The 16,767-nt window shown below is 40.2% G+C and overlaps 1 protein-coding gene across 1 annotated transcript in view; it reads right to left on the bottom strand.

The window, feature by feature from the left end:
* The window catches only part of SP140 (SP140 nuclear body protein), a 93,294-nt gene that overhangs the window by 52,283 nt on the left and 24,244 nt on the right, over positions 1 to 16,767 (bottom strand). Inside the window, exons 7-15 of the mRNA XM_081052126.1 lie at positions 15,126 to 15,275; positions 13,308 to 13,391; positions 11,081 to 11,191; positions 9,573 to 9,638; positions 6,489 to 6,569; positions 4,451 to 4,531; positions 3,220 to 3,297; positions 906 to 992; positions 559 to 615 (exon numbers count right to left, since the gene is read on the bottom strand). Of these exons, the coding sequence (XP_080908252.1) occupies positions 559 to 615; positions 906 to 992; positions 3,220 to 3,297; positions 4,451 to 4,531; positions 6,489 to 6,569; positions 9,573 to 9,638; positions 11,081 to 11,191; positions 13,308 to 13,391; positions 15,126 to 15,275 (795 nt within the window). The remainder of the gene's footprint in view (positions 1 to 558; positions 616 to 905; positions 993 to 3,219; positions 3,298 to 4,450; positions 4,532 to 6,488; positions 6,570 to 9,572; positions 9,639 to 11,080; positions 11,192 to 13,307; positions 13,392 to 15,125; positions 15,276 to 16,767) is intronic.

Below are 16,767 nucleotides of genomic sequence, written 5' to 3'. Positions count from 1 at the left end.
CCCTTCTTTTGCCCAGCCCGCTCCAAACTCTTTGGAGTGTACTTTCTCTTCTAATAATGACCCTTCAGCCACTGCATTCTGCTCAGGCTCACTTCTACCTCTTTGAAGCATACTTTTTTTTCTAATAAACTACTCTTTCAAACTTAAAAAAGAAAAGTGTACCTAATCTGAAGTCTCCCCTACTGACAATTAAGTGGCAGGATCACTTGTGCTTTGAGGGCTTTCTAAGGTTGTGACAAAAATGACACTATTATCTACTACCAGAAGTACACTTCGACTAGGGATGGAAATCACTGTATAAATACAAGGCTTATTACCAATATTCTAATACAGTAACCAGATACTGCCATTGTAAGAGGGTATTTCTCCTACATCATTCATATACAACCAACAGGGTGGATCCATTAAAACGACTTCATAATGACCCCTTGCCCCCCTCCTGCTCCCAAAAGGTTCACAAAACGGATAGTGGGAAGGACTGGACCACCTGCCACCTCACTACCTGGGGTCTGTGGTCCCTGTGGACCACCCCCATCCCCGACTCTTCCACCTACTTACCTGTTGTGTCACATGATGGGCTACATTCAGGCCTTGCTTCTGAACCTCCCGGCACATCTTTTGAGAAGCACATAACATAAAAACACATCTCATTACCACATGCTGGTAGCTCTGCTCCTCGACCAAAATTACGGTTTATGAAGACCTATCAGTTCCCTCAATGATTCCCTTTTCTGTAACTTTGTTGATCCCCATATTTCACTTCTCCCTCTGAAATCTTTTGATCTTCCGTAGACCTGACCCTTCCTTTAAGTCTTTAAGTCTTTAAGTCTCCCTCTTTCCTCTCTATCTTTTTCTCCTTATCAGAACTCTGTTTCCATTTTTATTATTTTTTAAGTCTTAGTTACCTTGTCCATCAAAGGATAGTAGGCTTGAGTTAAGAACTTCTGAATCTCCTTCTGTGTTCGATTGGGGAGCTTCTAGTTCAACAGACACTAAAGAGAAACAAGAAATTTACTGTCCCTGGATCCTGAGACAATAATCAGGGAAAATTTCCTGGTGTTCCTGTGTGGCACATATATACTCTGAACTACGATGAGCTGCTCCTCAGAAAAACAGACCTGCTCCAAATAATCACATCTGAGAACCTCCAGAGCCATGCTTTTCACTTGCTTTCTACCTCATTCTGTTTCCTCTACTTTTTTTTTCCTCTTGTAGCCCTAAAAATGCAATAAAAAGATATGACTTTTCCAGGAACAAACTACCTGTTCTTTAAAAACTGTGAAAAGGAACTACCAGAACCACTTTTAAACTTATCTCCATTGCCAATGATTACTGATATCACTAACTGCATTTAGAGCCTGCTATTCAGTGGCAGACTTACACTTCTGAAATCAGCCAATCAGCAACAGCCACACTCCAGAAAGCCTGTGCCTGTGGCTAAATGGAGCCCATTCATAAGCACTCCTGTATCTGAACATCTGCAGTCCCTGAACCACGTGCTTTTCAAAACTCTATATAAAATCAAGCTTCCATTTTTAAAGAAATTGTGTCCAAGAAGCATGGTGCCTCCTCCCACCATACGCCTTGCTAAGTAAGCAATAAATTCCTGTTTTGGCTTCAGATATTGCGTGATGGGCTATTCCTTCAAAATGGAGTTCCCACCAACATCATCTTGAAGACTCTTACTTAGGAAGGTCCTGCGAGACTCCTGGACCAAACGTGTAAATTCCCGGCCTCTCGTGCCCAACTCAGATTGTCTTCCTCATCCATTCATTGTCAAGTGAATCTGATGTGTTTCGTGAGCTCTCTGTCCTGAAATTATCTTATTATTTAAATTTGTTTGTGTGCAGTTAGATACAAAGCAGTCAGACACTTGGTTTGGAGGTGCAGCATTTAGCAAATATTCTGTTAATGTGCTCATTCTTCCATGACTACATTTACTCTCACTCCCTTTTATCTATTTGTAGAAAGCATAGTCTCATGTGTGTTTATTTTCACTGTTTTTTCTGTGCTTTCTGAATGTAAGAAGAAAGTGATGCAAAGCAAATGGATGGAGGCATAGACCTGGTAAGTCCCCTATCCACACCAGCCCCGAAGACGAATTAATAGGTGTGTGTCCATTAGACAGGAGCCAGTTTGTACAAAGATATCTGTTCACACTTTGTCTTGAATACCTGACCAAAACCTTCATGAAGGCATTTCATAGTTTGTCAATTTGTGAAAGAAAATCATTTTGTTTAGCACGTAATCTGAGTCAACTATTACCATGTAATTGATCACATGTCCACATTTCAGTCTCTACTTGGTGGGTGAACCCCATACTTCGTTCACATGCAGGAGACCATTCACACTTATGGCGGAGTATTGTGGCCCCTTTGCGGTTCGTCACGGGCTTGTCTTTGCCAAAGCTGCACTCTCCCACTGGCAGAACTCTACTTCCTCTTTGTACTCTCAGTATGATTTTAACCCTTGCACTTATCTTAACAAATGACAAAACCTCATGAAAGATGACTTTAGGCTCAAGGGGGGAACTTCTGACACATCCAAAGTATGTAATACATTTGATAGTATTTCTATTTAAAAAATGGTTGAAATGCCCCAAAGTTATCATTTGCCAACCAGTAACTATTACTTTCAGACCATTATCTAACACTTTCTTTCTTTAAAGAAAAAAAGTAATAACACCTGTATATTTAATAGGTAGGGAATCTATTCTGCAAATGAAAGTATCAGATTAAATGTACTAAACAAGGACTAACTTCAGAATGTCTGGAATATTCTGTAACACATGATCAATTTATACCTAATGTGAACATTAGCATACCTATACCATGCCTGATTCAAAATCTGAAGGCATTAAACAAAGTAAGCAGGAAGCCGACCCTGAGACACCCAGGAAGAACAAGGCAGGTCACGTGTCTCCCAGTGGAAATGTCCTGCCTTCTGACCTCCTGGTTTTGTGTTCACCTGAGTTGGGCTATAACATGGCTCCTGCAACTATCATGAGAACATGAGAACAGTCGACCCATCTCGCTCCTTTCCTTACACCTAATTCTCTCTTTGTTTTTGATCCTTTTCTCTCAGCTCTACACATTTTTCTCTTTCTGGGTATAAGAAGGGAAGCAGCATAGCAGGGGAGAAGAAAAGGGGAGGTTTTCCTCCCTGTAAATAAAAAAACAAAGATTCGGTTCATTAAACGGGAATTGAAATCACAATTACCTTCTCCAACACATAGTCGTTGGTGAGGCACCTCCTCTAGTTCTTCGGTCATTTGGGGACCTTCAGGATCACAGGACACTGGAGAGAATCAAGCAAATGAGCTGCACCAGGCTGTCCAGAGCACAGGTGAGCTGCCCGTTGGGAAATGGGACATCTGCTCCAAGGACCTCACCTCAGATCCAACCAGGTCCTTCCTGGTCTGTCTGCTTCCATCTCATTCACCTCACCCTCCTGCTCTCTGCTTCTCAGTTACCTAAAGACCTGCCTCCTAACATTTCTGCTTCTGCACCAGGACAATCTTTGTGCACCTTTGATTTTGTAGGCTCCGCTCCCTCTGACTTCTATCTCTTTACTTTTCTGTCTTTTTTTCCCCTCATTGGTGACCTTGATCTCTTCTTTTCTGCTTATTCTCTCTAGCTCTGTTCTCCCAGGTCTCTCCAATCCCTACACCAGGATCCAGTTGTTCTCTCACTGTGTCTCTGGATTTCTTCACCTCCCCACTGACATTCTTTATTTATAGAGTAGAAGTGTCTCTGCAACAAGCCCTCTTCTCATCCCCCCTGGGAGCCGGCAGGTCTCCCTTTGGACTCTGATCATGTTACCACTTTGACCCCTACTAGCCTCACACAGCCACCACCTGCAGTGAGATACTCGGGATATGGGGGTCTGCTCATTCTGCTACTTTGATCTCAGGGAAAAACAAATATTATTTTTCTGTGCTTCAATTTCCTTATCTCTAAGGAGGGATAACAACAGTTTCCCTGGCTAGGTCCTAAAATTTTGTGAGGAAATCTCACTTACCAAAGTACTTTGAAAGAAAAAGGTGCTATGTAATCCCAGAACCTGAGGAACATGTGGCAAAAACTATAATTTGGGCTTGAGAGTAATTGATCTTTCTTCTGACAAGTAGATCTCAGAACCATGTTCCTTTTGAAGCCTAACCAAAGTTATGCCATCATAGTGTTATTATTAAGCCTAGGTAAATACTTAGCTTTTATTCTTTATAAAAAATAAAGTGCAGGCAGTACTTAAAAATCACAATATTGAGTCTTTAGTATAAATAGGCACAAAGAATATAGAAGGAAAATAAAGCCGTCTTCCTGTGATGTTTACTCTCTACAATATAAAGAGGGAAACCATCAATTCTAACAATAAGGGTCCCGCTGTTCAGTTCTGGATTCCACCTCCCGACACCTTTCCGCCCGGGGCTGGCAATCTCCCACTTCCTTACCTGACCCACGTCTTGGTGGGGAGCTCAAGGATTCCTGGAGTTCCTCTTCATCATAGTGCTCCAAACAGGCATTGCCATCCTCTGCAGAAAGAACGGAAAGCCATCAGGGTCTCACTATACAAGCATGGGGAAATCTTGCCAAGAAAACTCCTAGTGAAGACATGGGAAGCTCAGGCACATCCTCGGTGAAACTGTCCCTGTCCTGTTCCATCCTGGTCTGCCCTTTGCATTCACCTGGCCTGCAGGTTGACTCACTCCTGTCACTGCCACCAGAGGCTGAGAACCATCCACCATCTTCCTCCTTCCCTATATACCTAATCTTCTCTCTACTTCTTTCCCGCCCCATCACCTCTGCACTTTACTTCTGTCTCTGCCCTTGCTTCCTGCTGCCACTGTCTCCAGATGCTTCTCTTTGTTTTGATGTGTTGCTGTGTCCTCTGCTCCTGCCTCTTTGAATCTTGAGTTCCTTATGTTGCTCTTTTTCACCCTTCCCCATCTCCCTTATCTCCTTACCCCCTTTCTCATTCTAGGTGTCAGGAAAGGCATCCTTGAAATAGTGTAATACAACCTGATCAGGAAACAGGATAAGGAGCAGAGTAGGCCAAGGCAACACCACCAAACACAAGAAAAAGTTGGTCAAAGGCCCACTTGTAAAAGAGAGATCAGAGCATTCCAATCCCTGAAAATATTTATACTCTCATTAGAGATGAGGCAGAAGAAATGGCTGGGGTGCCATGGTGAATGGAAGGCAAAGAAAGCCACAGGAAGGATAGCTGATTTAATCCCAAGAAGGCAATAAAAGTCCCCAGGTATATGTGGGAAAAGAATATGATATGATTTACATATTGTAAATAACAATTGTGCTAAAGTGCAGAAACTCAGTAGGAAGGGAGCAACAGAAAAGGGGACATCTATGTTCCCTCTACTAAGAGGACCAACCCTGGAGAAGGAAGAGTTCCTAGTTTCACCAAAGAAATGCTGGTTCCCATTTTGGAAGCATCAGTTCCTGAAAGAGATCCAAATGGAGAAGGCCCTGGCATAAATGCCACCAGATCATAGATCGATGACCTTGGGACTCACGCTGTTACCTGAGAGTGGCTGAGGCAGCCAGAGAGAGAAGTACTACTGAGTATATTATGGGCCCCACTTCTACCTGGGGGGACCTGAAGCTCAAAACTCAATAATGAGCTACACCCCTTTTGCTGGGAGATGCTCCTGTCTCATGACTCACACTTCAGCGTTACAGGATCCCAACTTCTTACCTCTCTTCCTTATGCAACAGTGCTCACTCCTTATTGATTTTGAAATTACCTTGGTACCTCTTCTCCGCATAATTTCCTTTCACATTATGATTTTTTGGTATTTATTTGCCTCTATATACAAATTCTCTAATTTTTTTCTCTGTACCTCATTTCTTTCTACTTCGTCTCTCAATTTCTCCTTTTCTATCTCTATTTCTCCAACTCTTAACCTTCTGGATGCCTGTAAATTTTTCATTATTTTATGTATTGTCATCATCCTCACAGATCCTTTCTCCCAAATTGACAAAAATTCTTCCATTTCACACGGACCACACTGCCACAGAGGCTTTGCTAATCACCTGTATCCTAACAGGCTCCCACAGAAACTTTCTAAATTACAAGCCTATCAATCATTCATAAAACTTATTTCCATGTTCCTGATACTTCTGGAGGTAGGCTGAAAATGTTATCCTTGCCTTATTTGCCATAACCTGCTGATAGCTGGATGTTTGCATGCATTTAATAAAATCACCCAGGCACTCCAAGGTGTCTCAGCCTTCCTTTGGCATATTCTGTCTCCCTCCATTCTCCATTGAAGGATCCCCTCTCCTCCCAGGAACTCAGCTCACCTGTATCCTTTGTCTCTCTCACAGTTCGTAAAAAACAAAGCAATCCCATCTGTATGTATGTGAATATGAGGAAGAGAATGGTAGGATGGGAGGAGAGGGAGATTTTTTATCATGCTGACCAGAAAACAAACATTTATTGATGTCATTGGGAATTTAAATCATAAGTACCTTCTCTTTCGGCTGATAGTAGGCTGAGCACCTTCTCCAGTCCTCCTTGAGTCATTTGTGGAGCTTCAGAATCACAGATCACTGCAGAGAAACAAGAAAATGATGGACCATGGAGGGTGATCAGAAAGAGACCTCAGCGTGTTCATGCCAACCATGGTAGAAAGTAATATGTCTACCCCAAGCACTGCTCCTGAGAGCCACGCCACCTGGTTCTGCTATTTTTTTGCCATCTTATTTCCCCTCCGTTTCCTTCTCTTTGCATTCACACATTTCTGTTTCTTCACTGTACATTGCTTCCATTGTTAGGCTTCTCTCCCTGTTTTGTTTTCAGGTCTTGCTTTTGTTTTTTCAGTGATAATCTATAATTTCTCCAATTACCCTTTCTAGAGCTTTTATTCTAGAACTCTCCTAGCCCAAGTGGTTGGGTCATTCCTACTCTCTCTCAGTGGTTTCTCTTCTATCCCAATCAATGTTTTGTTTTTTTCCTTAAATTATACTCTTGGATCCTGGTTCACTCCTGGGAACCTGCAGGACTCTTTGACTTCCTACTTCTAGTCTGACCACAGGACCCTGCCCTGACCATGGGCTGGCTTTGCTCAACTGTCACCCTCAGTGACACATCCAGGACACTTGTGCCATTCTTCCATTTAGACTTTGCCCTTGAAAACTGAGCTGAATGTCTTTCTGTGCGTTATTTTCTCATCCATAAAACAGACGTTACACCAGTTTTTGTGTCTGTGTCTTAGGTTTTGGGAAGGTAAAAGTTCTTGCACAATCCAACAATTTGATGGAGACTGTCAGAAACCTTGCACTCCTTGTCTTCCACACCTTGTCCTTTCTCATTTTCACATTTCCCACGTGCCTCTGCTTCTTTTGTTTCTATCTTTGTATCTTCCATTTGGAATCCCTTGGTACCTGTCTTTGTTCTGATTTGTTTCTTTCCTTATCTCTGTCCCAACTTCCCAATTTTCCCTTTTGCTTCCTGATGCTATGCTTTATGTCTTCTTTATTCCTACTGATTTCTTAAACTATAGGTCAGAAAAGGCATCTCTGGAATAGTACACACTTTGCACATGAATTCACCTGATTAATGAGCAGAATGGAGAGCAGAGTGGGCTAAGAAAACTGTTTCAGGAACAGAGCTAAGCACATGCAGAGGTTCAGATGAGAAAGAATAATCAGAAAATTTAAATTCTTGCGAAGTTTTATACCAAGATTTTTTGTTTTTTATATATATGTATGTGTGTGTGTATGTGTGTGTGTTTATACATATATATATATATATATATATATATATATATATATTTTTTTTTTTTTTTTTTTTAAGGTGGGCACAGTTCACAGTGGCCCATGTGGGGATCAAATCAGCAACCTTGGTGCTACCAGCACCACGCTCTAACCAACTGAGCTGACCAGCTGCCCTGATATACCAAGTTTTGAAGTGATTGCGGGAGAGGCAGATGTGAGACCGGACCCATGGGAAGGAAAATGGATTTAATCCTTAGGACAACAAGAAGTTATTGATCAAGGTAGAAAAGTACCATCAGGTTAAATTTTCAAAGAGTCATCTAGTTGAGCTGGAGAAAATGGATGTGATTGGAGCATGACTGGGTGAAGATATAAGACTAAAGGTCATTGCTCTAGTTCCAGTGAGAAGAGAGATCTGACTAGAGTTTTTGTGTTTGGTGTGGAAAGAAACGGACAAGTGGGACATGTTAAATGTATAGTTGACTAAACTCAATGATTGATTGGTGTGTAAGTTGAGGGAGGGGGACGAGACACTGATAACCCCTAGGTTCATGCTTGAAAAATGGAGATGGGGGACATCAGAAAGAAAGGAGATATGGTGTTAAGAAAGATGGTACGTGCAACTGTAGAAGCATCTTGTATTGAGGTTCCTAGAAAAAAAATCCAAATGAAGATGTCTTTCAGATCCCTGCAGAAATGTATTCTGGCCCTTTGAAGAATGAGCTAAGACAAGTCTGGGCCAGACATTGGAATTTGGGGACTATTAAGTTATCATGGGAATAGACAAAAATGGCTGGGGGGAGGCCCATTGCCTCTGAGCATCTTACAGGTGCCACTTTCATAACTGAGGACACCATAATCTGAAAACTCATGGCTAAAAAGTTCCATTCCTAGCATCAGAAGTTGTTTCTATGCAGTGACTCATACTCACTTCCTGCAATGTCCCAAACCATCTCTTGATCCCTTGTACACAGGGCTCCCTTTCTACTCACTTTTCACTCATTCTCCTCTATCTTTTTCTGTTTGTGTAACAGTGCCTCTCCCCCACTCCTTCTATTTCTTAGCACTTTCCCCTCTGAGTTTCTCTCTTAATATTATGTTCTCTACCTTTTTATTCTGCACCATGATTATTGAGCTTTTCTCCTTTCTCTTGTGGTGATCTCTCTAGGTCTTCCTGTTTCTAATTTTTAAACCTAAAAGTTAAATCAAAAAATTTAAATTTCAGCCTTTCTGTATATTTTGTTCATCTCACATATTTCTTCTCCCATGTCATCAAAGTTCTCTTCTTTTGCCATTGATGAACAGAGAGGTATCCTTCCCCTCGCCAGATCCATTTAAAAAGTCTTTCTCAAGCATCTCCTATTTTGCAATTACACTCATTATGCCCATGGTCCTGGCACAAGCTGGGGAAAGTAGCTGAAAAATTGTGTCCTCTACTGATAACACATCTCACCTGGTATTATTTGGATTCCAATTTTATTTAAGTAAAATTCGCAGCACTCCAGTCTGCCTTCATTTAATGACTCCATCTACATTTTTTCATTCTCCCTCTCTTTGTCTGTGTCCTATACCCAGCGAAATTCCAACCATTCTCAACTCTTCTGTGTCTCTAGAAGAAAGCAACCAGAAGCTGGTCATAGTCTGTCTATGTGTGTGACTGTGGATGGATGGATGGATGGATGGATGGATGGATGGATGGATGGATGGATGGATGGATGGATGAATGGATGGACGGACGAACAAACAGGAAAAGAGATGAAAGAATAGGCATTTCTCTATTTTTTTTTACAGGAAAGTAAAGTTTAGTTAGATAATAGGTATTTAAATCCTAATTACCTTCTGCATCATAAGGTAGTAACACGGGCATTTCCACTGATTTTCTTCCTTCATCCATTTGTAGAGCTACAAGTTTCATGGACAGTGAAGACAGAAACATAATCAAATCATGATGAACAATTGAGAGTGACCTGGACTCTACCTAGATGTGGTCGTGCTCAGGGTGCATCAGAGCTCCGATGTTCAGAGTGGGAATAAAAGCATGTCTGCATCAAACGGGCTTTTCTCTGCACTATGAGCACCTTATCAGGCCCCCTTCCCCTTTCTCCTTCTCTCTTCTCTTCTTCTCCCTCTAACCCTGTTTCAGCACACTGCCGCGTCTGTACCATGAGGCTATCTATGGATCTCCTTGACTAGGACTTTCTATCCTTAACTCCTACCATCTCTGCATTTATCCTTCCTCTGTGGTGTTCTTTACCTTTTTGCTCCATTATCTCCCTGTTTATTCTTTTACCTCGCTTCCTCTTAACTATATTTTATTATTCCCCTGTAATCTCTGGGGAGTGAGTTTAAAATTATCTCTCTCTTCCCAAACCCCAAACTGGTAGTATTTAAATTCCATATATATTTATTTAGATAAACTTGGGCCCACTTACGCAACTCCATTTGGTGCCCCCAATCTACATTTTCATTATTTGATGTTCTCAAATTCTGTACCCAGGAGCCCCTCATTAAGGCACTCAGCCCTCTTTTGCCCCTTGCCTCCCACATACCTAGAGAAAGCAAGCAAGAGGCAAAGAGCGCAATTTGTGTTGGGGGGAAGGAATAAGTGTCCCTTGCATATAGACAGAGAAATAGATTTAAGGAGGTAATTTGTCATTTAAATGCTAAATACCATCTCCATCATCTGGTAGCAGTTTGGGTATTTCTTTGGAATCACCTCTGTTAGTCCTTTCAAGAGCTTGGTGATCACAGGAAACTGAAGAGAAACGCAGAAATGACCAACCAGACATGGGGACCATGGAGCAGACCTCAGGCTGCTCATGCTGAATCCTGATGTTCAGCGCTCAGGAGCCCTTCTCCTCAGGAAAAACGTACAGGTGCTCCAAGGACTTCACCTAATCCCCTATAGTTTTGCTCTACCTCTTTTTCTTCCTGTTTGCCCTCAGTCACCTCCTTTCTCCTGCTCATTTTTCTTTCACTGTAGCTTCTATGCCATGAAGGATTATTCATCTCCTTGACTCTCTGGCTTCCCTCTCTGTCTTTCCCTTCTTCATTTCTCTTCACTGCTCTTTATCACTTTTCCTACTTGAGTCTCTCTTTTCTGCTCCATCTAGATCTCTTGCATTCATTACGGCAAGTCCCAATCTTTACTATTAATGAGTGTGAAAGACACCCCTTTCTCAGGCATATTTTTACTAGGATATGTACTTAAGAAAATGAGTTTACAGGAAACACTGGATGTTTTGACTGTGAAGTATGTTCAGGGTTTAACGCATCAGGACACACCAGTTCTGAATTGTCACCTGACACCCTGCAGCCCAAGGCTGATAAACCCCTTTCCTCACCTGGCTCACAACTTGGTGGGGAGCTCAGTGCTTCCGGAGGCTCATCTCCATCGCAAGGTTCGCCACAAGCCATGCTGTCCTCTTTAAAAAGTAATGGAATCCCACGGACATCTCAATTTATGACAAAAAATAAAATATCAGCGCAAGAAAATTATAAGAAACCAAGAAAGCCTGAGAAATTGGAATGTCCCACTCTGCAAACAACCTGACTAAAAGTTAACTTCGCTTCATTGGCTTTCTCTACAGGCTGAGAACATTCAACCATCATGGGGAAATTTTCCTTTTCCTATACCTGGTTTTCTTTCTATGTCATCCCTTTCCATTTGATTCCGTACATTGTTATCAATCTCTACCGCTGTTGCTTTCTGCTGGTGTCTCTTAGAGCGTCCCTTTCTCTTGGTTCGGTTCTCTCTTCTCCTCTGTTCCTACAACTTTTTCTCTTGCTTTCTGTGATACTGCTCTTTCTCTCCTATTCTTTGTCTCTCAGTTGTGCTTTCTGCACCTCATAAAAATAGGCCTCACTGAGATAGTAAATTTTAAACAGAATTTAAGCAGAGTGGAGATAGCATTGGAGGGTAGTAGAACACAAAGACTGTTCTGAATAAGGCATATGAGAGGGCTCAGATAGAAAAGAGAAATTTAACAATTCAAATTATTGGGGAAGAAAGTTTATTCTATCGTGAATAGTGTAAGAGGCAGATGGTGAAGTTAGGGAAATAGCAAGGTAGCTCATTGTCGATGACCGTGGAGGCCACTGAAAGAAACTTTTATGTAGTCCTAGTCTATTAATAAGGTAAGGAGGAAAAGAATATAATCTAATTTTCATTTGCAAATGTCCCATCTATTTGAAGTACCAAAAACTCATTTGATGGGAGCAAGATTAGAGGGAGGAGATGAGCAGATGGTTGCTGCTCTGTGAACCGTGACAGAGATTTTGATTAGAGATTTGGCCTAGGGCATGTGACAGAAAGACGGGGAAGTTATTCTAAAAGAAAAATGGCTATGTTAAGTGAGAAACAGGGATGTATTTGAGGGCAAGAGGAGGCATGGATGACTTCCAGGTTTCCAACTTGGAAAACCATTAAACAATAGTGATCTCTCACAGTGAGAAGAGTGCTGAGGGGGGATTACATCTAGCTTGAGCCATGAAGATGCTGCTTTCAGAACTGGAAGTGCCAAGTTTAAAGTTCCTGAAAAAATGCAAGTGTAGATCTCTATCAGAACCTTGGTCCTGCGGTCCATGGGTAAATGGACTCTGAGATAATTTGGGTGGAGATTTGTTCTTGGGTCTCATTAGAATATTGCGGGAGAGGTCTGTTGCCATCTGTGCATTTTTCAAGTGCCACTTTAATGATTAGGGTCAGTTTAATCTGAAAACTCAAGCTGATGTTGTCAACTCTTGTGCCCAAAGATGCTTATACCCAGTTACCTTACCTCAGACTTACTGTGTCCCAATCTGTTCCTCTTTCCCCTTTATCCTCTTTTACTCTCAACCTATTTCCATCCATTCTTCAACTCTTTCTGTAGATAATTGACTTTGTACCTTTCCCTGACTTTCCCCATTTCTTCGTATTTAATTTCCTCTCCATGTTTTTCTCTCAATTTTTATCTCTGATCCTTACAAGATTTTTCAGCTTATCTCTTCCCTGTGGTGTCATACACTTGCTCTCTTTCCATCTGTTTCTCCCACCTAACTTTGACCTTCTGTCTGCCAATATTATTTTAACTTTTGTCTCTCTATGATCACATCCTCCAGTTCCCCTGTCTCATTATCTCCAAAACTCTCCTCTTGGACTTTGACTCCAGGTCCAGGGACCTCCAACTGGCCAGCTTCAAAATGAAGGTCTCCCACACAATTCTGACTTGTCACATTATTTCCAACTTCCTCTTGTTACGTAAAATTGAAAATGATCCCCGTCCTAACTTGGAATGGTAGGAATTTATGTTCCCTTTAACAAACTATCCATTCATGTAATTTGTCATATATTAATTCCTGTCTACCTTTTCAAATTTCTCTTTGTATATTTTTCATCAATGGATACTCTGTCTACTTAGGAGCTCAGATTCCTTTTCTCATGGTCTCTCTCACAACTGTGGGCAGCTAAGGGCAGACAGGAGAAGTGGGGCTAGCAGAGGCCTAGGGTAAGAGACAAAATGCAGTCTTTCTTTCCATTAAGACAAGAAAACAAAGATTTAATACAGAATCTAGAAGTTAAATGATAGTTACCTTGTCCATCATGTAGCAATAAGCTGGGTCGAACTTCAAACCCTCTTACATTATTCACTTGGGGAGGTGAGTGTTCATGGCCCACTAAAGAGAGTAACCAAAAATGACAGAACTCAGTGACCAGAGAGGACACTTCTGAGTGCTCGAGCTGCACTCTGATATTCAAGCATCAAAGACATTACCCTGAGGCCCAACAGTCCTGTTCCCCTTTTGTCCTGAGTTTAACATATCATAAATGAAAAACACTGTGCGACCATCAGCACAGTGAAGATTTGGAACAGTTTCACCATGACTGGAAGTCCCCTTGTGCTTTCTGTTCCGGTCAGTTTCCACCCACTAGAAGCAACCACTGTTTTGATTTCTATCACCACTAATGAGGCCTTCCTTCCTGGTACTATACTCATGTGTACTCATGCGCATACAAATGGGATCCCACAGCATGTACTCTTATGACTGGCTTCTTCTGCTCAACATAAAGTTTTTGGGATTTATCCAGGTTATTACATACACCCATAATTCATTCCTTTTTATTCCTGATTCGTATTCCACTCTATAAATATATCACAGTTTATTTACTCCCCTGTTGATGGGCATTTTCTTTGGTTCCAGATTTTAGCTAACAGGAATACGGCTACTCTAAACCTTCATGTACAAATCTTTGTATGTGCATACAACTTCATTTCTGAGCAGATACCTAGGAGTAGAATGCTGAGTCATAGTTTAGATTAAGTTTATAAGAGACAGCCAAACAGTTTTCTAAAGTGGTTGCATCATTTTACATTTCTACCAAAAATATACATAGGAGTCTAATTGTGCCACATTCTCATCAACTTTAGACGTTGTCTTTTTAATTTTAGCAATTCTAGTGCATGAATGGTAATCTGTTGTGGTTTTAAATTTGCATTTCTTTAATGATTAATGACATTGTACATGTTGTTATATTCTTATTGGTCATTTTATATCTTCTGCAGTGAAGTGTCTGTTCAACTCTTTTGTCCATTTTTGGGTTTTTTTGTTTGTTTTTTAATTTCCTGATTTTATTTATTTTTTGGGTGATTATTTTATTTTTTTTATTAGTTTCAGGTGTACAAAACAATGTAATTGTTTTGTCCGTTTTAGAATTGGTGGTGGGTCTTTCTTTTGTTTTTGTTTTTGTTTTATTTTTTATTTTATTTTAGTTTCAGGTGTGCTTTTTATTATTTGTTTATAGGAGTTCTTTATATATTCTGGGTACAATGTTTTGTCAGATATGTGTATTGCAAATATTTTATCCCAGTCTATGACTTGCCTTTTTTTCCTTAATGCTATCTTTGGAAAAGCAGAAGTTTTTAATTTTGATGCAGTCCAATATGGCAAGTTTTTCTCCTATGACCCATGCTTTTTGTGTCCTACATAACAAATTATTGCTTACCTAAGTTACAAAGATACTCTCCTGTGTTTTCTTCTAGAAGTTTTATAATTTTTGCCTTGACTTTTAGATGTGTGATCCACCTTGAATTATTTTTTGTGGATGGTGTGAAGGAGCAAGGGTTAATTTTTCCATATTTGTTCTGTCTCTGATTCAGTTTTTTACAGCTCATTCTACTTCTCTCCATTTTTCACATTTCTGCTTCTACTCAGGTCCTCACTGCTGCCTCTGCCCTAGGAACTGTTTGTGTATCCTTGATGCTGAAGGCATCTCTCTTTTGAAGAATGTTGTCACTTTTTGTTTTTGCCTCTCTCTTTCCTAGTGAGGCTTCCAGCGCTTTCCCCTTTGCCTCTATGTGTGACAGTCACTCAGAGTCATCCAAGAAACGTTGGACTGTCAGTCAACCATACCTTCTTGTTGAGATTCTTGGGCACATTCATTTGTCAGTTCCTGGGTTTGCACTATATTGTTTGGGCCATGAGATGATTCTTCTTTCCTTGTAGTCATCTGCTGTCCATCACTGAGATGCTCTGGGATTCTAGCTCTAGGTAGGGCGTCACCTGGATCACATTAGAAAAGTTGAAGAATGTGTTTTCCCTTCCCTTCATGATGAACCTATTTTTCTCTTTGCTAGTAACTATTACTATTACTTCCACTGCCCTTCTCCTTCCCCCTACCTTTAGTGGTAGAAAAACCTCTAAATATATTTTTTATATACTTTGTATGTTTTAATCTACACTTTATACTTTTAGCAATTTGTCTTTATTCAAAAGAATGAGTATGATTATTAAAATACATCCAAATGGTATATAAATGTATAATACATTTAAAACATATAATACCTGAGGTGTACATCCAAATTAAAGGATACAAATTAATAGAACACTACAAGGCTGATTACATTCTTATGGTTTTTCTTACATTGACTATTTCCAAGTAAAAAAAAAAAATCAACATTTAACAAATAAATAAATTTATTGTGGACCATTTGGCCTAAGGATGGGCTTGAAGGCTGTTTCACTCACTGCTACTCTAGTCTGGAAAATAATTTTTTCTTTAGTGGGTGTCTGAGGAGAAAAATCTCAAAATGTAGAGCATTGAGTAAATGTCTAGTTGGTGGAGTCAGATGCACATTATAATAATAGTAGTAAGCACGTAGCAATTAGTATAAGTGCTTCATATAAACTATGTTCCTTAATTCTCATAACAACCTTATTTTAGATATAGATATAGACACCAATTTCTAGTGAGAAAGTTGGACAGAAATTAAGTAATTTTCCCAAGTAAGCAAGTAGTAAAACCAAGATTTGAAGCCTGGCAGTGGGGCCTCAGAATCTTTGCTCTCCGCTGATATGGAGGAGAACATTGGAGGTCGAGATAAGCCAATTCCTAATTGTGGGAACTGCACACATCACTAACTATCCTCCCTCACACCTCAGTTTTTTTCTCCTGAAAAATGGGGATAACAAAACCCTTATGATAAGGTTGTTATAAGAATTAAGTGAGATGCTACTTGTAACAATATGTCTGGGTTATAGAAACTTTGCCAGAGCTCACAGTTTTCAGTATTAATGTCTTATATGTGATAATTTAATGAATAATTATTAGTAATAATATGAATGAAAGGATGATTAAAAAGTTAGAATCACCATTTGTGACAACATGGATGGATCTTGAGATTATAATGCTAAACGAAATAAGTCAGACAGAAAAAGCAGAGAACAATACGATTTCACTGATATGTGGCATATAAACCAAAACAAAAGAACAAGACAAATGAGAAGCAGAAACTCATAGACACAGACAATAGTTTAGTGGTTACCAGAGGGTAAGAGAAAAAGGGGATGGGAGATGAGGGTAAGGGGGATCAAATATATGGTGATGGAAGGAGAACTGACTCTGGGTGGTGAACACACAGTGGGATTTATAGATGATGTAATACAGAATTGTACACCTGAAATCTATGTAATTTTACTAACAATTGTCACCCCAATAAACTTTAATTTAAAAAAAAAAATAAATAAATAAATAAGAAAAGTTAGAATCAGTGGT

The sequence above is a fragment of the Rhinolophus hipposideros genome (assembly GCF_964194185.1).
Source record: "Rhinolophus hipposideros genome assembly, chromosome: 6".
Taxonomy (NCBI): domain Eukaryota; kingdom Metazoa; phylum Chordata; class Mammalia; order Chiroptera; family Rhinolophidae; genus Rhinolophus; species Rhinolophus hipposideros.
The sequence above is the reverse complement of the archived record's forward strand: the minus strand, read 5'-3'. Positions and strand labels throughout refer to the sequence as shown.